This window comes from Choristoneura fumiferana, chromosome 20 (genome assembly GCF_025370935.1).
Source record: "Choristoneura fumiferana chromosome 20, NRCan_CFum_1, whole genome shotgun sequence".
NCBI classification, from domain to species: Eukaryota; Metazoa; Arthropoda; class Insecta; order Lepidoptera; family Tortricidae; genus Choristoneura; species Choristoneura fumiferana.
In genome coordinates this window covers 875,742-897,757 of record NC_133491.1, presented here as the reverse complement: position 1 = coordinate 897,757, position 22,016 = coordinate 875,742, and the positions used below count along the sequence as shown (strand labels likewise).

The following is a 22,016-nucleotide window of genomic DNA, read 5'->3' as shown; positions in this document are numbered from 1 at the left end:
ATGGATACTTAAGTCGACGTTCCATTTTGGAAAAATTACTTGAGTCTTATATCAATTCCGTGCATTACTACATAATATAATTAAGTACAAGTTTTTTTTTATATGATTGAGGGCAAGCGAGCAGGCAGATCACCTGATAGAAAGCAATTCCCACCCAATGACACCCATAACATTAGATGAATTTCGCATGCATTGCCGGCCTTTTGAGGAAAGAGTCGGCTAGTCTTTTGAAGATCCCCAAGTTGTATCGGTCCGGCAATAATCTTACCTATACTACATCTATACCTACATACGATTAGGTGACTGTTATATTAATTTTAACTACTAACCTGATAGCCATGCTCTTGGCTTTGAGATGGTGCCAGCGCTGGTTCATCTCATCCAACCGGCGCTGCAGCATAACGGCATCTTCTTGCGAGGACAGTGAGCCCAGCAACCGGCGCCCGGTGCCGGTGAGTGATGCGTACACATCGCGGTGGGTCTCGATCTCAGACTGGAGATCCTGGGGGCAAAGAAGACTTTAGTTAGTACTAAAGAAATAAGGATAACTTGCAGGAGTTTTCTCACTAGTTCCTTTCATAGAACAACTGCTTTTTCCTACCTTAGATCTATAAGTGAGGAAAAACTTTAAAGGAACGAAAACGATAGATCGGAATCACCATTCATGACCATCGCGGTCCACTTAGTGGGAGACTTGCTAATGCTTCGTGTTCCGATCCGTGGTCGCACGTGGTCCAACGGTTATCGGTTATTCGAGCGATGTAATCCGCCCATTGCTACTTCAACTACCGAGCTATATCGATGACTTTAGTTCTTCGGCAAATTTTTGAATTCCGAATTCTATCGCGCAAAGAAACTCCGAGCATTGCTCTCCATAGCTTGTTGCGTGACTCTGAGCCTCTCTGGGCTAACAGTCAAGGACCAAGGTACTCTTACATACATAATATTGAAGTAAAGTCGAGTATAAAAATATGGACTCATTCAACGTTTCAAAAATATGTACCACAGTCTTATGTCGACGTAATACGGCCGTGGTAATACGGCCGTGGTAAAATATTTTTGAGTGGTTCGATTACATACATACATGTTTTTCACTTGAGTGTAAAGCCTTAAACATAAATTTCCCGTCATTTTTCCACTAGCAGTTGCTGGCCAAACTGCTACGCTGTCACTCAATCCTAACCGTGTCTTCCTAAATGAATACCCTTTTAATCCCCCCCTCAAAAGTCGGCGATTCCTCAAAGCAACAAAAAGCTCTGAAAAACCGGGATAACTCAGCACAATAATAGTTGGCCGCCATTTTGTTTGTCGACATAAGTGTGCTATTTGTTACAGCTGACAAATGCGGACCCTTTGCCTTCGCCGAGGAAACGCGCGGTTAAAAAAAAGAAACGGTTTCTCATCATCATCATCATCCCAGCCTATAAACGTCCCACTGCTGGGCACAGGCCTCCTCTCAGAACAAGAGGGCTTGGGCCATAGTTCCCACGCGGGCCCAGTGCGGATTGGGAACTTCACACACACCATCGAATTGCTTCGCAGGTTTGTGCAGGTTTCCTCACGATGTTTTCCTTCACCGCAAAGCTCGTGGTAAATTTCAAATGTAATTCCGCACATGAATTTCGAAAAACTCAGAGGTGCGAGCCGGGGTTTGAATCCACGACCCTCAGCTTGAGAGGCGATAGGTCAAACCACTATGCCACCACGGCTTAAACGGTTTCTCAAAACTGAGAAAATTGAGTTTAGCTAAAACTTAAAGTCACAGCTTGTTGTTTTCTTTTTTCTTTATAGTTATTCACGAAAATAATTAATTTGTACGTTCTGATAAAATCACTGTTTTAGAAAATCTTTTACCAGAGTACCTATTCGAACAAGTGAATTGAGAGATTTATACGAGTAGTAGTATGGTAAAAAGTCGAATATCGACTTAGTTTACACATAGTACGATATAAAAGAGTAGAAACTTAACAACGGCACCGATTTCTTTTTAACTAGTAATTTTTGACGTCGTATGCATTGTTGTACTTGGCAGCAATTTTGTATATAGAATTTCAATTTATTCTGCATCTTGCGTTTCAAGTCGTATTTAATTATTTTTAATTAATCAGTGAACAAATCTGATTTGCTATCAAAACTATCACAACAAATTCAACATACAGTGCATTTATTTTAAACAAATACTGTACCAAAGTTCACAAAAACGCTCGTTAAAAACGCGGCGTTTCTCCATCGCATTACACAGTGACATAACAAGTAATATAAATCACGAGACCCGGACAAAGGGTAGGTTTAAAACGGCAAATATTTGCGGAATCCACGCCCTAGCGCCATCTAGTGAGCGACAGCTATTGTCACTGTATTATTAGGGTTATTTATATGCTAGAAAGAAATATATAAGGAAATACATAAAAGGTTAAGGGTAGTTTTAAAATATTAGATAAAAAATATAACAGAAAATTTAACAGCCTCAAAAAAACCATGAACATAATTTTCTACCACTTTGAAATCGGTGTCTCAGCATAAGCCAGCTGGAGTGTAGACTTGTGATCGTCTTCCGTACCTAAATAATTACTATCTATCTATTGGGCTTCTATCACTCTTGCGGCTCGTGCTGAGGTAGATAAAGCCTTCAAATGGTAGAAACTTGTTTTCGTGGTTACTTGGATGACTCCATTCTTTAAGCCGGTTAGTCAGTCATTGTGTGCTTAGTTTGTGCAGCACTTGGTCCAACTCCCATACTCTCGTAGTCAATTCAAATCAATCTGACCACTAAAAGTGAGCGATAAGTGAACATAAGCCGTGGTGGCCTAGTGGTTTGACCTATCGCCTCTCAAACAGAGGGTCGTGTGTTCAAACCCCGGCTCGCACCTCTGAGTTTTTCGAAATTCATGTGCGGAATTACATTTGAAATTTACCACGAGCTTTGAGGTGAAGGAAAACATCGTGAGGAAACCTGCACAAACCTGCGAAGCAATTCAATGGTGCGTGTGAAGTTCCCAATCCGCACTGGGCCCGCGTGGGAACTATGGCCCAAGCCCTCTTGTTCTGAGAGGAGGCCTGTGCCCAGCAGTGGGACGTATATAGGCTGGGATGATGATGATGATGATGAAGTGAGTGACAGATTTTTAATTACAAGATTTGAAAATAGCTCAAGAAGAGCTTGTCATTAAAATCTCACATGATTCAGCACAGTCAATCCACGAGATAGATTCTATTCCATCCCATATAGTCGCGCGATATATCCGTGAATTTTTCTCCGTTACACCATATCCAGTGAAATGTAGGCTCATTTGTTACAGAAAAGGGTAGCATGTTTTCGAGCGTAGATCTAAAACGTTCGATACATTCACACTCTTGTTGCCATGTGCTGGGATGTTTTATGGGGGTTAATACCCCCCCCCCCCCCACTCAAGCGCCTAGAAGTCCGGTAATAAATAATTGAAATTAAATGAACGTCGGTTTCTCCATTTCTAGATTTTCGGCGTAAATTATCAAGTATTGTAACTATTGGTTGCAACTTTGCGTCCTGTGGAAAGTTTCATGGTCCCGGGATAAAGCATAACTAACTTATTACCCTCGATTTTGTCTGTAAACTCGTTTATCGATAATTTGTTGACGCAATGTTCTAGGATAAAAAATATCTGTGACGTTCTCAGGGTCACAAACTACCCCTTTACAAAATGTCACCCAAAAATGTTTAACAGTTACCTTAAGCGTGAATTATGCGTACCAAATTAGTCAACTAATCACCAGAACACTTCAACATGTAAAATTTGACTCGAAAGTAAAAGAACCGTTATCAAGACCCAACAAACCCTATGGAAAGAGGTAACCCGAAGGTATTTAGGTCAGGTCGACTACTAATTTAGAAAAACGAGGTTCGTATCGTACCGTCTCTCTCGCTTTCGTATTAAATAATAAAAGCGTCAGTGGGACGGCAAGATATGAAGTTCGAATTTTGAACTTCGCAGTACAGGACCAGGGGTATCAAACGACTGAGCACACAGAGATACAGGTTCGCTGATTTTGGGCATTCATGTTATTGATATGAGGCTAGGCTCCATCCATTTTGAAGTAAATGATTGTATCTCAAAATGGGCTGTATTAAAAAAGTAGCCTTTTCCTCCAATATTGTACCTAGTACTTATAGGGATTCGACAATGTCATTACGAAGCATAATATTCCCACGAGTCCTAAGTGTACTTTATGAAGAGCAAAATGGATTTTAAGAATAACTACCGAATGTACTATTTAACGTATTTTATTAATCATTCAATGGAAAAAGATCTTACGCAACACTGCAGCTATCAATTTATTAATATTAACGTTTATTTATCTATATAACAAAGGAGAAATTTTTCAAAAATATAAGTTTAAATAAAAAAGAAGAAATTAAGGATCACCATACCGCTGCTTATTAAACGGTGACGGTACGGAATCACACTACACTGACGCGTTTCGAACTCAATCAGGGTTCATACTCAGAGCAATACAACCGTTAACCATGCTACCAGATATTAGGACAACATATTCCTTGAGGATCGTAAATCCCAAAATTACGTAGCGATGCCAGTGAATAACGGTGTTGAAGCAATACCTGTTCTTCGACCGTGACCATCATAAACGCTGATTGTACGTCACGTGCCATTGACATGCTCGTGTTTGCACAAAAATCTAATTAATCAAAAAGTCCATAATCGTTTCGCTCCTTGTACAGTCATCGACAAAAGTTATTAACAGATGCAGACTAAACAACGTTCAACTACGGCTCGTACAAGTCATAAGTTTTTTTTTTTTTAGTTATTTATTTAGTTAGGTATGTTAAGTTTAAGATGTTTTGATGGTTTTATTTAAATTTAAATTTAATTCCTAATGTCAGTTTTCTGTTGTAAAATATATTTTCACGATGAAATAGTAATAATAAGAGATATTTTTTTAACATATTTTACGCTCGTTCCCATTATGTGCACTTAAATTCAGTGCTTTAATTTATAATACTTCAGTGGAAATATGTTTTCAACCTACGTTCTCCTCAGTACCAAGTGGCTTGTTAGCTGTTTTTTTTATGATACACTAGCTTTTACCCGCGGCTTCGCACGCGTAAACTATTCGGTGTGGTAGCTGCAATTGAAATTTTCGGGATTTTACAAAATTCCCCTGGAAATTTCCAATATTTATATCGTGGTCTTCATTGAGGCTGTGTTGTGAATAACTGTACAAAATTCAAGACTAAACCCAGTGCTGAAGTTTCAAAATTTTTCCCTATCCAAATTCAAATGCAAAATTCAAATTCAAATCATTTATTCAGTAAATAGGCCGCAATGGGCACTTTTACATCTCATTTTTTAAACTACCAGCGCTTTCGGAAAGACCATCATTGCCAAGAAGAATGCGCCGCAAGAAACTTGGCAGAAAGTCATTTTTTCAAAATAAAATAATTACAAATAAAATACTTAAAAACTACAGTATACAATTAAAGAAAAAATACAAAATAATAATAATAATAATACGGGGTTGTATGGGGTCCCTTAGTTACAAAACTATCCCGTGGGAATATCGGGATAAAAGTAGCGTACTTATGTGTTATTCCAGACATACGGCTACCTACATCCAAATTTCATGCCTCTAAGCCTAGCGGTTGCTATTTCGACATTTTATTCCTAGGTATCCCGTGGTAATATCGGGTCAAAAAGTCATCTATGTGTTTTTCTAGACATCCAGCTTCCTACATACCAATTTTCATGACTCTAAGCTCAGCGGTTAATATTTCAAGATTTTATCCCTATCCCGATGGAATATCGGGGTAAAAAATAGATTGTGTTATTCCAGAGGTCCAGCTACCTACATACCCAATTTCATGGCTCTAAGCCCAGTGGTTGTTATTTCGAGATTTTATCCCTAGGTATCCCGTGGGAATATCGGGTCAAAAAGTCGCTTATGTGTTATTCCAGACGTCTAGCTACCTACATACCAAATTTCATGACTCTAAGCCCAGCGGTTATTATTTCAAGATTTTATCCCTATCCCGTGGGAATATCGGGATAAAAATTAGCCTGTGTGTTATTCCAGAGGTCCAGCTACCTACATAGCAAAATTCATGGCTCTAAACCCAGTGGTTGTTATTTAGAGATTTTATCCCTAAGTATCCCGTGGGAATATCGAGTCAAAAAGTCCCTTACGTGTTATTCCAGACGTCTAGCTACCTACATACCAAATTTCATGACTCTAAGCCCAGCGGTTATTATTTCAAGATTTTATCCCTATCCCGTGGGAATATCGGGATAAAAATTAGCCTGTGTGTTATTCCAGAGGTCCAGCTACCTACATACCAAAATTCATGGCTCTAAACCCAGTGGTTGTTATTTAGAGATTTTATCCCTAAGTATCCCGTGGGAATATCGAGTCAAAAAGTCCCTTACGTGTTATTCCAGACGTCTAGTTACCTACATACCAAATTTCATGACTAAGCCCAGCGGTTATTATTTCAAGATTTTATCCCTATCCCGTGGGAATATCGGGATAAAAAGTAGGCTATGTTTTATTCCATAATTTCCAGCTATCTACATACCAAATTTCAGGGCTCTAAGCCCAGTGGTTATTAGTTCAAGATTTTATCCCTATCCCGTGGGATAAAAAGTAGCCTATGTGTTATTTCAAACGTCCAGCTACCTACTTATCAAATTTCATGACTCTTAGCCCAGCGGTTGTTATTTCGAGATTTTATCCCTATCCCGTGGGAATATCGGGATAAAACGTAGCCTATGTTTTATTCCAGATGTTCAGCTATCTACATACCAAATTTCAGGGCTCTAAGCCCAGCGGTTATTAGTTCAAGATTTTATCCCTATCCCATGGGATAAAAAGTAGCATATGTGTTATTTCAAACGTCCAGCTACCTACTTATCAAATTTCATGACTCTAAGCCCAGCGGTTGATATTTCGAGATTTTATCCCTATCCGTGGAATATCGGGATAAAAAGTAGCCTATGTTTTATTCCAGATGTTCAACTATCTACATACCAAATTTCATCCAAATCCGTCCAACCGTTTCAGCGTGAAAGAGTAACAAACATACTCACTCACTCACTCACTCACTCACTCACTCACAAACTTTCGCATTTATAATATTAAGTAGGATTAGGTTTCAAACTAAAATCTATTTTGTTTCACTCACGACGCCAAATGAGTTCAAACTCAATCATGATACTCATAAGACGAGTGCCATAACTGAAAAAAATAAATAAAAGAAAAACAAGTCCAGTAGTTAAGAACGCTGTTAATTAACTTAAAGTTTCATTCGGGATTCAAAATCCTGACCGGCTGTTAAACTTTAAAGCTATTTCGAATCTAATGATACACTTTGACATTCATAAGTGCTTGTTATAGCCTAAATTGAATAAAGATATTTTGACTTTGACTTTGATAACTCTTATGTTGAAATCCGGCCAGCCATAGGTTACAGATAGCACCAAAGAATAGACAAGGTCCTAAAAATAAGTTACATTTTTTTTTTTATGAATGACTTCTGGTACCGAGCGTACCTTGCCCCACGTTTCATTCCACGCAGTAATCAATCGGGATCGGTTTCATTTCCGAATGAATTTTTAATTAATACCCGCATTCGATTGAATTTGCTTGTATCTGCTCGTGATACGGCCAACGATTGTTTATCGCTTTAGCCGTTATTGATGCAATTTTGAAAAAATGTTTATTGCAAAATAAAACTATGCGTGGGAAAAATGGCGCCAGGAAAAATCGCATCAGCATTGTATTTCTTCTCTCATTTTATTTTTCTTAATGTTACGATTACCAATGTGCAGATGAGTAAATTAAATTAATAACAATTAATGTACATTAAGTTTTCTTAGTTATTATTTTTTGTGGTCGCCGAGTGGTTTCACCAAGCAGAGGGTCGTGGGTTCAAACCCCGGCTCGCACCTCTGAGTTTTTCGAAATTCATGTGTGGAATTACATTTGAAATTTACCACGAGCTTTACGGTGAAGGAAAACATCGTGAGGAAACCTGCACAAACATGCGAAGCAATTCAATGGTGTGTGTGAAGTTTCTAATCAGCACTGGGCCCGCGTGGGAGCTACGGCCCAAGCCCTCTCATTCTGAGAAGAGGCCTGTGCCCAGCAGTGGGACGCGTGTAAAGGCTGGGATGATGACGTAACTAAATTGAAACTTAATTAAGTGATAAGAAAAAAAATGCAAATTATGTCTTTAATGTCAAATTATGAATTAATTTTATGTTTAGGTTTTAAGGAAATCAAAAGAATTTCCCTTACTTTCGAATGATATCGAAAATTGAAGATCTAAACTTAATTGGTCGGTATTTATTTCAAATGCTAAACAGAAACAGCTTCTAACTAAGTTCACATTCCATAAACAGTATATCTCATTATATATCTGTAATTTTCAGAAATCCTACCTACATCAAGCTTAAATATCTAATTAAACTTCTTGGAGACAATACTTCATTAGATTCATCCGGGAAAGATTTATTACTAAGATCCACTCCACTTTTATACCAGGATACTTTTGCCAAAGAATCTATCTGCAGAGTGCAATGATGATACAATGTCGGTTTTATTATGCCTATAAGGGTAACGCGTAAAAGGTAGTCTTGGAAATGGGATACATTTTTATATGGACGTGGTAAAGGAATTTCGTTTTGGAGCTATATTTGCTGTATAATTTGTTAATAAAAAATGTTTCATAGATATTCGCAATAGTTTTTAAATAAAAACTAAACAATTATAGAAACATAAGTACTCATACAGTCTCATACTTAGGTTTTCATAGGAGATAAATAAATCATCGTGAAACGCTAAAGCTGGTGTCTGTGAGGTATAAGTAATAATTGACAAAGCATTTTACTTTTAAAAGAGCTCGTGCCTAAAAAGCGATAATTTTTTAAAATTAACTTTAGGTACCGTAAACTGCTTCAACTTTGCCCTCTGGCCCCAACATTGCCTGATTCGATTTAGAGTCTATAACTTAGCACCCTTTAGGTTTTTAAACTTTTATCCCCCCGTATTAAAAATTCCCGTGTAGATAAAAGTTAAAAACCTATAAGAGTGCTAAGTTATCGATTCAAAATCAAATCAGGCAATGTTGGGGCCAGAGGGCAAAGTTGAAGCAGTTTACGGTATGGACTTTTTTTACACAGAATAGGCTTCATCACAATCACGCCTGATGTGGTCTAAGATGAAGTACGCTTGCCCAATAAATACCTAGTCACCCTAGATTTGAAGACGGCCAGATTTTAGCGATCAAGGAACACAGAAGCCGGCAGAGCATTTAAAGGGGTCAATCATGTTGACGTATTGATTTGAGATACAAGATTTTTCAGTTGCAGAATTGGATAGTCCGTATTACCCCTGTACTTTTTTTATACCACGTCAGTAGAAAACAGGCATGCGGCCCGCCTGATGTTAAGCAATTACCGCCGCCTAGGAACGCTTGCAACAACCGAAGTATCACTCGCGCGTTGCCGACCCTGCATTAACCTTTTTATACCCCCTTTGAAGACCTCCGTGCTGTAACTCGCTGGGAAAACCACGACAGGAAGTTCATTCCACAATTTAAGTGTTCTATGGAGAAAACACCTTTACTACTCGTATACTATTAGTTCATTCATATATACTGCAAGCCGTGGTGGCATAGTGGTTTGACCTATCGCCTCTCAAGCTGAGGGTCGTGGATTCAAACCCCGGCTCGCACCTCTGAGTTTTTCGTAATTCATGTGCGGAATTACATTTGAAATTTACCACGAGCTTTGCGGTGAAGGAAAACATCGTGAGGAAACCTGCACAAACCTGCGAAGCAATTCAATGGTGTGTGCAAAGTTCCCAATCCGCACTGGGCCCGCGTGGGAACTATGGCCCAAGCCCTCTTGTTCTGAGAGGAGGCCTGTGCCCAGCAATGGGATGTTTATAGGCTGGGATGATGATTCATCTATACTTAAACACCAATTTCACAGCCAACCCCGCAGGAAGAAACTATCGCATCCATAAACAATAGCCTAAGCTACTCTATGGCAGGCGCAGGTGTGCGTTAACCTAGCGGGTCGTATCGTTAAATTGATACGCCTAAGTCCGTGGCTTAAGCGCCCCCTTGCGTTACGACTCAGGTAAATGGAACGCCGCTTTTAAGCTATGTTTACACGAACAGTTTTACAAGTTGCGTACATTGCGTAGCCGCAGTGTCAATGAGTTTAAAAGCGATCGATTGGACGGTGCCATGTAATGCGACTTGAATTATTTTCCGTGTTAGTTTAATGTTGCATAATTGATTCAGACTTTGGAGATGTCCATATCAATGAACTACAATTAACTATTTCACCTTGCTATTCCATCACTACTCGTGCAAGGCGACTATGTCTGTGCGATACATGTGTGAGCCTCGCTCAACTGTCTGTCCAACTGTCAGAGTAAGAAAAAAAATAAAAAAACAATACATGGGACACTTGTCACCCATTCACCCAGTCCCAAATTAAGCAAAGCTTGTACTATGGATACTAGGCAACGGATAAACATACTTATATAGATAAATACATACTTAAACACATATTAAACATCCAAGACCCGAGAACAAACATTCGTATTATTCATACAAATATCTGCTCCGGCCGGGAATCGAACCCGTAGTCAGGGTCTCTAACCATTCGGCCATCCGGTCGTCAAAAAGTGCTGTAACAATTTGATTGTCAGAGGTAGACACTTGAAATTAACATGGCTCATAATGTGAATTACGATGGTTGCATGACTGTATGATGGTTGGTGATACGAACAAATAATAAAAGTAAAACCATATTAAATATAATGACCCGGATAACTCACGTCTTAAATCGAGTTTAGCTCGAGTGCGCGTGTTGCAGCAGCCGCTGAGTCGCGTTGCTCCGAAGACGAAGGGCTACGGATTAGCCCGAAACATGTCGAGCTAAACTCGATTTAAGACGTGAGTTATCCGGGTCATTATATTTAATATGAGTGAGTCTCACGGTAGTTTCATGTTCAAAAAAGTAAAACCCTTATTAATACTCGTATTATAAATGCGAAAGTATGTTTAGCTGTCTGTTACGTGTTCACGCTTAAACCTTTAAAGCGATTTATGTGTACATATATATTATGTACGAAGATATTTTGAGACCCAGTGAAGGATACAGGACAGTTTTTTTTCGGGAAAATTGGATAGTTCCCACGGTATGAATGAATTTTTCGAAGACGGAGTCGCGAGCAAATGCTAGTAAATTTATGAATTAGAAGAGACTCAAATCAGAAACATGTATTTTTTAACGTGATTAGACTCGCTCTTAGCCTATTGTAAACGTAAAGCACGCTTATGTAAATTTCAAACAACTCTGAATTACATAATTCAAACATAAAAATTATAATTCCACGTAAAAAACAAAAGCGCAAACGTACCGCGCTGTTCGGGACCCTGTAAAAACCGCCACAATGTTTGTTCAGCTGTTTGAGCAAACGAGAAAAACGCTAATGCGAAAAATATTAAAGTGCAGTGTTGTGGGGTGCAAAATGAGTTTTTAAGGCATGTTTATGTTATTTCATGACATTTTGAGCGAGTGATAAAAACATTGGGTAACTTTTATTGTTGGAAGTGAAATGGAAAAGTGTGGCGTTTCGTTAAGTTCTTACAGAAAGACTTTTTTTCGGGGAGGGGTGGTATGTCGATTGACTACTTTCAGTGCTTAGCAGTGATACAAACCACCAACTGCGTACCCTGGACTCGACCTAATCAACGCAATGTACCCACTTAATATACCTACTGTACGAGTAAGTACGTACCCAACAGCACCATGGCTGTCAGTTTTACATTATCCGGCTATATGTAGGTATATAAGGTGCTAGAAAATTAGGTGCGGATATTTTTAGGGTATGTAATTAATAACCTAAGAATCAATTGTGATACACATAAATTATTTAAGTATTGTGTGCTAGTATTTTTTGTTTCATACAAAAATACCATTCCGTCCAAAAATAATCATCCTCGCATTAACATTAACTGTATTTTTAAATTTCTCAAAATATCCGCATCTGGTTTTCTAGCACACTGTATAAACCAGTAGTTAAAAAATAAGAAACATATACTTTCGCATTTATAAAGTTACTAGTCTTCAACCAGTTTTCACATTCACCGCCCTAGCACGCTCGTCTTCACACGAAAATCCGCATACACACTAGCATGCTCAGTATACCCGGTTATAAGTATATCCGGTTATACGTATACCCGGTTATTCCCGGTTCACGCTGTCACGTGCGCGCTCGGTTAGGCAGAGAAGCGTCTGGAATATGAAAGGTAAGATGCCTGGAAGAGTGTGCATTATGATGGAAATAAACGTGTTGATTTAATATTCATGGTTTAGGGATATTTTTGGCTGTTGGAAGTGCTTCGTCACTTTAAAGATCATTTATTAAAGATCAAAAATACAACAAGTTACATTACAGGTCTTAGTCCTAAAGAGGTTGGCAAAACAAATATTTACACTTATAATTACAGACTATAAGGATAAACTATAATTAATAAAAGAAAAAAAAGGTAACAATTTTAACAAATATAACAAAAATTACAAAATGCTGGTACTTACAGCTGACTTATATTTTTCACATATACTTTATGTGTAGCGTAATTTTTTTCATCTTCACTTTTGTCATGTAGCGATTGTTTCTGTATTCTGTGACTGTTGGTGTTAAATATTTTCTTACTATTTAATTATACCTAATTAATAATAATAATATCTTAGGACAATTGCACCAATTGACTTAGCCCCTAACTAAGCAAAGCTTGCACTATGGGTGCTAGACAACGGATAGACATACATATAAATATATGTATATACCTACTTAAATATCCAAGATTCAAGTACAAATACTGGTATTCAATATACAAATATTAACCCGCAAATAGGTACCTATCGAACCTGCAACCGCTAGCTTCGCAGTCAGGGTCACTCTGGGTCACTTACAACTTAGCTATCCAGTCGCCATTATTATAACTTGAATTGTTTGAATTTTTTATTTTCATTTAAACCGGTTGGTAGGTGAGGTCTTATGTCAAAGAGTTGTGTTGAATTTTCATTTTAGAAACAAAAAGCAGAGGATTGTGTGTTCAAATCTGAACTCGCACCTCTGAGTTTTTCGGTGAAAGGAAAAATCGCGAGGAAACCTGCACAAACCTGCGAAGTAATTCAATGATGTGTTGTCTAATAGAAGGTACTTTTACGAGCACTACTAGCACGGTCAATGGAAGGACTAATTGGTGCGCTATCACTATTCTATTTGAGTTCTATAGTATAATACGTATAGAAAGTAAGTATTAGCTTTATTTTTGAAACATATTCATTAAAATATTACCCGGATTGTTATTGGAACATTGTACAAAAATCTGCTCTAACATTCTAAACTATATCATAGCCCTACACTACCTACTCACCAGTCTTTTTCCGGATATCCGGATCAAATAGCTAGACTTCACTTATACTAAAGCGGGTAGAAGTAAATGTCATAATTTTTCAGTTTTCTAAGAAACTCCACTCTAACCCGGTTACCCGGGTACGTGATACGAATATCGGGACCGAAACGAAAACTTTCCCGACTTGGCCCAAGAATAAAAATCATAAAATAATATTTTATTGCTAACCTACATTTTGATTCTAGATTTACGTTACTCGGGAAGGAATTGAATTAGATATTTTGTCAAGAATAAATGTGTTTCTGGATAAAACTTTGCAAACGCTTTTTTCTTTTCAATACTTAAATTAGACTAAGTTTTAATTGACGTTATTTCTTACACTCGTACAGAATTTTTCTTTTTGAAAATTAACACATAAAAATCAAAGTAAGTGCAAACTTGCTACTGCTGAAGACAAATCAAGAATCGAACTGGTTCATTTTTTTTTAAATCACGATTCTCCCTCCATCTTGCTTTTCTAGATGGATTTAATATTCAATAAACAATATTGTAAGTATTGTAAAAAATTTAATTAATACCGCACTATCACTCGTCCAATATGTATACTAACATAGTTATAAGCAAATTACTAATAATGTATGGATCTTTGTTGTCTGAATAAATGAGTGAATTATTATTATTATTATTAGCGAATGCCTACTCACCACTATCAGACAAAGTATCGTCCAAAACTCGGCAGAACCATCCACTTTAAACACAATCTCGTAAAAGTATTTACTCAATTAAACCCGAGACCTACAAACAATTACAACCAGCGTTAAAACAAATTTGCCAACAAAAGCGTACAGCCAACGCGGCCATTGAAGCGCGTCGGCGTTATCACAGGTGCCCCGGCCGGGTATATCCAGCTAAATCCGGTTACAACCGGTTACCAGCCGAGGGATTACCCGGCTGATCCGGTACTGCAGTCGTTCCCGACTTGATTTATTCACTTCGGAATCTAGGTGTTTTTAACGATGTTCGCTGTTGCCTTTTTTATGTCTGATTTATTGTGCCTTTGGATAAGTAGCGAGCGTGCTTAACACTTTTAATGCCTTGAAGGTATGAAAGAGTTCATACATTTTGTTAGCAGTGGTAGGCTACTGTCGAGTTCTTAATATGAACGCATATCTTGGAAGCATTATTACTTCACTTTCAATCAGTGTCTACCAGACTGTTCATACTGGTTGGTCCATATCAATCTATCTTAGTTATTTTAAATTATATGCGTTTCATTTACTAGTGTAAGGGCAATATCGATACAAAGGTCAAACCGACAGAGATAGCGAGATATGTGAATTGTAGATGAGTGAAGGAGACGAATAAATACAATATGTCTGATTTTTAATTAGCATCCGCCTACGAGTATCATCAGTTGATAGTTAACTGTACCTAAGCTTATATGAATTTTGAAGCACTGATTCTGTTTGAAGTCCGGGCGCCTAGTGTAACTAAAAAAAAGATGCCAGTAGTTAAGCCAAAGTTATGAGACTGAAAGTAGTCCAGTAAAAAAAACAGATACAATAGTTGAATTATTCGCAGAAGACGCGGGTTGTTACCAATTATTTAAATAAACTGGTGATAATTTTTGTACAATTGTACAATTTATATAAGCTTTTTCTACAACTAACACGTTTGAACAATCTCAGAAGTCATAAATTAAACCGTGAAAGCTGTCGGCCATTTTGTCCACTTTATCCGGCTTAACCGGCCCATTAGCTATTCAAATCATACCCGGGTGCTGGATTCATCTGTCTCTTAATTAGCTCCTTAACACCGGGAGCTGAGAAATTTTAAATTAACACAATTTTTACTGTTTCATGGCCCAAGCGACAACATTTTATTAAGTACTAAGTAAATTTTTTGGTCAACTATACGTACATATTTTTTTCGAACTAGCTTCGTAGGTGTAAACCATTAAGCTTAGCAATGAAATGCCGGGATTTCGCAAAAAAAATCCAATTATTTCCAAAAAATTACATCCTGAATTTTACAAGGTGTTGTTAATTAAATGACTAAAAACCTCAGACACCCCAAAAAATATTTTTTTCATTTTAAGTTGATTGCATTTATTTTTGAATGCCTTTATTATTTTTTCATCACACTTGCTCGTAAACAGTGTCAAAACTGAAGGCTACCTTGATTGCACCCCGCAAATAAAACCCTCGACCTTAATGTCCTTGTCATGAAACCCGTGGTCGGTAAATGAGTCATTGCGCGTACAAATTTTCTTGTCATGAAGCCCAAGGTCGGTAAATGAGTAAATGTCCGTACTGGTGGGCTGCACATGGCGTAGCAGCAGGACCACATGCACACGCGGCTCAGGCACATGCTGAGGTAGGGTGAGGGCGGCGCTGCCAAGAGCGCAGCCTAAGGTATCGCCAATATTTGGAACAATTATATTTTTCTATTAGAAATATAAAATTTTATTCGCAAATGTGATGAAAACATTGTATGTCGCACGGGCGGAACAAGAATACGAACATCGACTCATAAAGCCCTCAGTCTTCGACTTCGGGCTTCTAATGGACTCTCGTTCGTAATTCCTTATTTACCGCCCTTAAGACACAATGTACTACAAAAGATATCCGTGTGTATTGCTTAGTTAGTAATTTTGCTTCATTTCTAACTCTACATTCATTATTTGTATTTTCACAAATTTTCCAGTTGCGCTTTGACGCTTTAGAAGAAAATCACGCATTGACAGCAAAACGACCAGTATTAAATTATCAAAATAGTATGCAACCTCGCTCTTATTCTGGCAAATAAATGAATTGAATTGATAAAAATTTTACTGGCGCCTGTTGCAGTTGTAACTTTTGGCAGTTGTCTCACCGCCGGCGAGGAAACGATTGGCTATCGACTATTTTCTCGCTCAAGAAACGAACAAAAGATATAAGATCCTGTGTGAGTAAAAGAGACATATATGTTAATAGTTGATCGCTGGCGGTTCACACTGCCGGCGAGAACTCGCTCTTACATCTTTTCAGCGACAAGACCTATAAAACTCGCTGAGCAATAAAACTAGCTCAGCGATACTCGCTCAGCGCTGTTAGCTTGGCGGCCGCCCGGCTCGAGCGAGTGGAGCGAGTAATCGCCCGTCGTGCTCGAACACTCGCTTTTCACTGCTCGCCCACTCGTTTCTAGTTACTCGCTCTGCTCGCTTCTCGCTCATCGTCGGCGGTGGGACAAGTGCCTTTAGACTGGGCGCAATAAAAAGGGATTTAAGAACACAAACACCACCTAATTTCAAACATAGTGTAAGCGATTCTACTCTTAATTTTGAGCAAAATACTTTCTGGTTTTCAGTTATTTCATTAATACCTTGTATAATTCTAGTACCTAGTGTAATTTAATGCGGTTACAAGAAAAGCGACGTTTATAAATGATCGTTAAGTTGGCTTAAATTTTCTTATTTTCTGCGAAACTTCCTTTAATTTTTTTCTTAAGAACCATGTACAAAGTATCAAAAAACTCAAAAAAAGATAAATGTAGATAAAATCAGTTATTTTTTTAAACAGGTTAATGTTTCTGTGTAAATGACAGGTTATTAACAATATTTTAATTAAACGTCGGCGCGTCGCGTTGGTACAGTTGTAATGACAGTAATTAGTAAAATGACAGATAGGTACGTGGTACAGTTTTGAAAAATATAAAATTGGTCGAGATGTGTGCATTTATCTTACATTATTTTTACCGCGTCGCTTGCATTTAAAACTTGTTTCCTTTTTTTTCAAAAAATATTTCATCTGTCAATTTATCTGTAATGAAACATTCATCCACACCTCCTGTCTTACACTATTAATTTCCATTCACAATGACAAGGGTCTTTGGCAGAAGTTCCACGGGGGACCAGTGCGGATGAATTCATACACGTTCGAATTACATCGCAGGTGCATGCAGACTTCCTCACCATTTTTCTTTCAGCGTAAAGCTCATGAAAAAATTTCAATGTAAGGTTTTTTTTTTTTTTTATTCAACTGGATGGTAAACGAGCAAGTGGGTCTCCTGATGGTAAGAGATCACCACCGCCCATAGACACCTGCAACACCAGGGGGATTGCAGATGCGTTGCCAACCTAGAGGCCTCAAGTGCCATGGGATACCTCAAGTGCCAGTAATTTCACCGGCTGTCTTACTCTCCACGCCGAAACACAACAGTGCAAGCACTGCTGTTTCACGGCAGGATTAGCGAGCAAGATGGTGGTAGCAATCCGGGTGGACCTCGCACAAGGTCCTACCACCTGCAAAAGGTGTTTTGAGGTTGCCTGCGAGAAGCCATTTTCCGGGATAAAAACTATCCTATGTCCTTCCCCGGGCCTCAAACTATTATTTATACCGAATTTCATCTGAATCGGTTAGCGTTTTAGACTTGAGGAGGTAACCAACAAACAGACATACAAACTTTCGCATTTATAATAATGCGGGAGTTGAGACGACGTTTGTAAGTCTTTTTGTTAATGTCGCAGTCTGTATGTTAATATCTCCGCAAATAACTTACCCCGTTTCCCCGCTTATTAACCATGGCCGTATTTCCCTGGGCATTCAAGTTAGCTTGTCTCGTACCTCTTTGTCACGTTTAACCACCGCACGTGCCTGTCACTAACCGGGTATCTGCATACCCGGATATTCATTATACCCGGGTTAAATTATAACCGGATTATAATTTTTCAAAATGACGTATTATACGAATTCTGTTCGGTTCGAGTATTTTTGTCCGGGTTTAAAAAAATGTATTTAATTGTGCTCTCAAAAAACTCACTATATTTGGTTTGGATGAGTATTTAACTAAACGTAAACAAAACAACACAAATTGGTGTCTTAAATATTGAAATTCCCCCAATAAACTATCTAAACATTTACATATCTGCATTTAAATACACTAGTCCAGTTTGTAATGATAGATGAGTAGAATGCTTAAAATCCTTGAATGTACGAAATCTGGCAGCTGAAGTTTGTTTACATTTAGTTAAATATCTATCAAAACCAAGTATACAATACAATACAATACAATAACTCTTATTGCACACCAATACAGTAAACAGTACAGAAGAAACAAGTATATACATAGATTTTCTAAGGTAAGCAATAGGTGGGTAATTGTATAGTAATGGCTTGATTTGAAAGGTGAGCATAATGTATAAAAATGAAAATGAATGGTGTTTTTAAAATTAAACCGCACTATGTCAGCAAAGTAGAGAGCCGTGGTGGCCTAGTGGTTTGACCTATCGCCTCTCAAGCAGACGGTGGTGGGTTCAAACCCCGGCTCGCACCTCTGAGTTTTTCGAAATTCATGTGCGGAATTACATTTGAAATTTACCACGAGCTATGCGGTGAAGGAAAACATCGTGAGGACACCTGCACAAACCTGCGAAGCAATTTCAATGGTGCGTGTGAAGTTCCCAATCCGCACTGGGCCCGCGTGGGAACTATGGCCCAAGCCCTCTTGTTCTGAGAGGAGGCCTGTGTCCAGCAGTGGGAAGTATATAGGCTGGGATGATGATGATGTCAGAAAAATGATTAAATTAGTGTGTCTGAACGAGCACTTTTTAAGTTTTTCATAGAAAGTTTTGATTCCAAATTTTAATGTCATTCGCATCTTTGACGTAGTACAGTCAGCTATAAAAGATCTATACTGCCAAGTTACTTATTGCCTCGGTCGATAAAAGTTGTATAAAATTTTGTAACTTTTGCCGTATCTATATCTTTGTAGTTGACTGTACAATTCGAACTTAAATCAATGTATGAAAAGTAGATGAAAACATTATTAATACTAATTTTAATAATCTTTAAAACGTTTAGATATTTCGGATAAATTTTGAGATGCAATTTAAAATAACAACGCAATACCAGTCAACAAAAACTACCGTCATCAAAAAAAATTTAAGCAAATAAAAAAATCTCTTTTATGCATCTACCTAACCTCCCTACATGCAAATGGCGGCCGAGCGATATGTTAATTTAACAATCTGCAAAAAGGCATGTTAAATTGCGCCCCAAATTTGTGTCAGTGTCAACCCTTACTCAAGTTGGGGGATTCATTGAAAATCATAACTCCAAAAGGAACATATTGGCCGTGTAGGGCTGTCGCATTAATATTCATGGGCGGGCAAGAAGGCAAGACGGTTAAATTAATTTCGTTAAGGCGTTGCGTACAGAGACGTTTGGGTCGGTTGGGAGACCTAAGGGGTAGTTCGGGTACTATGGTATGTTTTGAACACACAATAGTAAATTATAGTCAAAATACCACAAACGGGCCTTATCACGCTAAAACACACGAGTAATATTAACCTCGACGTTTCGACCACAATACAGTGGCCGTTTTCACTAGTTAACTGAAGTGTGGGCTATTAAGTCTGCCAAGCAGCGCGAGGTCTACTCGTGACCACAGCCACTGTAATGTGGTCGAAACGTCGAGGTTAATGTTACTCGTGCGTTTTAGCGTGATAAGTCCCGTTTGTAGTATTTTGACTATGAGTGAAAATCACGAAAGTTTAAAACGCAATAAGTAGTAAATTATCCTGTATGTAACATATTATATTGACGATTTAATCACATTGCACGATTCTTATTGGTTTAAAGTTTAATCTAAAGCCGAGTTTTGCAAGGAAACTCGTGCAAAAGTTGCATTATATTGCGGCGCTCGATTGACCACTCCAAACTCGTTTGCTTTACGGCCTCGCAATGTAACGCAACTTGCACGATTTTTCTTGCTAGTCTAAACTCGGCTTAACAAGTAGCCGTATTGTCTATTGGCTGACGGACGTTCGCAATCGCACCATCACCATCTCTCTCTACTCTCGTCTTATACTATTTAACAGAAGGGGTGACAACGACTGTGATTTCAAGCATGTTTGATAATAAGGCATCTGATACAATACAATGGTGATTGACCTGACGCCAGTCCTCGAGTGGCGACCACGAACCGGAAGACGAAGCGTTGGCAGGCCTCCCACCAGGTGGACTGACGACATCGTGAGAGTAGCGGGAAACCGGTGGATGCATGGCGAGTTGTCGTTCATTGTGGCGTTCTAAGGGGGAGGCGTTCGTCCATCAATGGGCGTCTTCTGGCTGATGATGATGAGATGACCTGACGCCATACTGAACATCTTTTTGTTCTGTTAGTCAAACCAAAGTGGAGTCATAACCTAACCTAACCAACAAAAAGTTGGAGAACCCCCGACTTTGTCGCTTCAAAGTTCAATATCTTAAAAACGTCTGAACCGATTTCGATTAAACATGTCTAAGAACCATCGCTAGAAAACTTGATTTCATAAAAAAACACATTCAAATCGGTCCACCCATGTAAGAGCTACGGTGCCACAGACAGACAGACACACATAGCGATCAAACTTATAACACCCCTCTTTTTGCGTCGGGGTTAAAAATAAGAAAGAAAGGAGAAGGAAGAAGTTTGCGAAATATATAACTTCTATTATATTATTCTTCTCGAATGGCCGCCGGTCAAACCACTTAGATAAATCAGGTATATCGTAGTAAATCATGCCAATTTATTAGCCACGACCTTTGCACTGAATCACATTTTTCGTATGCATAGGGAACGATCTCGTGTAATATAACAAAACTAATCAGATGGGACCCCTGTATGAATGGCTAATACGGTAGGACCTCTTAATCCCAATTCTATGGCTTATTCGGGACGCGCGGTATTTTTACTAACCTTTACAGTAGCCTGACCTTAGAGTTGTGGATAACGCTCATTTAGAGGCTTAAAGGGTCGAACCCTTAAGACTCCAGAGTCTTAAAGACTCGACTATATTTGAGAATTAAATTGCCTAATTTTATACGTATGGATGCAATAAACCGTCTTTGCGGGCTTTGAGTCGTTAAGCCTCGAGAGTCGCGTTTTTCACAACCTGACCTGCATGAGAAAATATATAATGTTATTTTTAACCATTGAAATAGTTCGTTTTTTTAATTCACCATCATCATCATATCATCCCAAAGACTTCCACTGCTGGACATAGGCCTCCCCCAAGGCTCTCCACTCAGACCGGTCTTGTGCTTTCCGCATCCACCGCGATCCCGCGATCTTAACCAGGTCGTCGATTTATCTTGTTGGAGGCCTACCGACACCTCGTCTCCCGGTCCGCGGACGCCATTCGAGAACCTTCTGACCCCATCGTCCATCAGTCCATCAGAGTCGTTTTTAAATTTTTATGATTCTCACTCTTAACTAAACAAAATAAAAGTCGAGGTTAATCTTAGGAGTAAATAATGAGTAAGCAAATGCAGGTACAGTCAACAGCTTACAGCCATCAAAAAATCTTGTATATCAAACTTTCAACAAAAACTTATAAGAGTTCATTTCGATGTTCAAAGTGTAGGACGTCCACTGTTGGACATAGCTCCTCCCCATAGACCTCCAGTTGCTTCGGTTAGAAGTGACCTCATAAACCTGAACCGATTACGAAAATGAAGCTAACAAATTTAAAATATTTTTTCATCGCCACTGAGTTTATTACTGTGTTCAAAAATATTTTTTTGGTGGCTATACGTCTAAACCTTATTATAAACGCTGT

The 22,016-nt window shown here is 38.5% G+C and overlaps 1 protein-coding gene across 1 annotated transcript in view; it reads right to left on the bottom strand.

The window, feature by feature from the left end:
• The window catches only part of LOC141439356 (uncharacterized), a 1,011,003-nt gene that overhangs the window by 151,684 nt on the left and 837,303 nt on the right, over positions 1-22,016 (bottom strand). Inside the window, 1 exon segment of the mRNA XM_074103643.1 lies at positions 330-502. Coding sequence (XP_073959744.1) covers positions 330-502 — 173 coding nt within the window.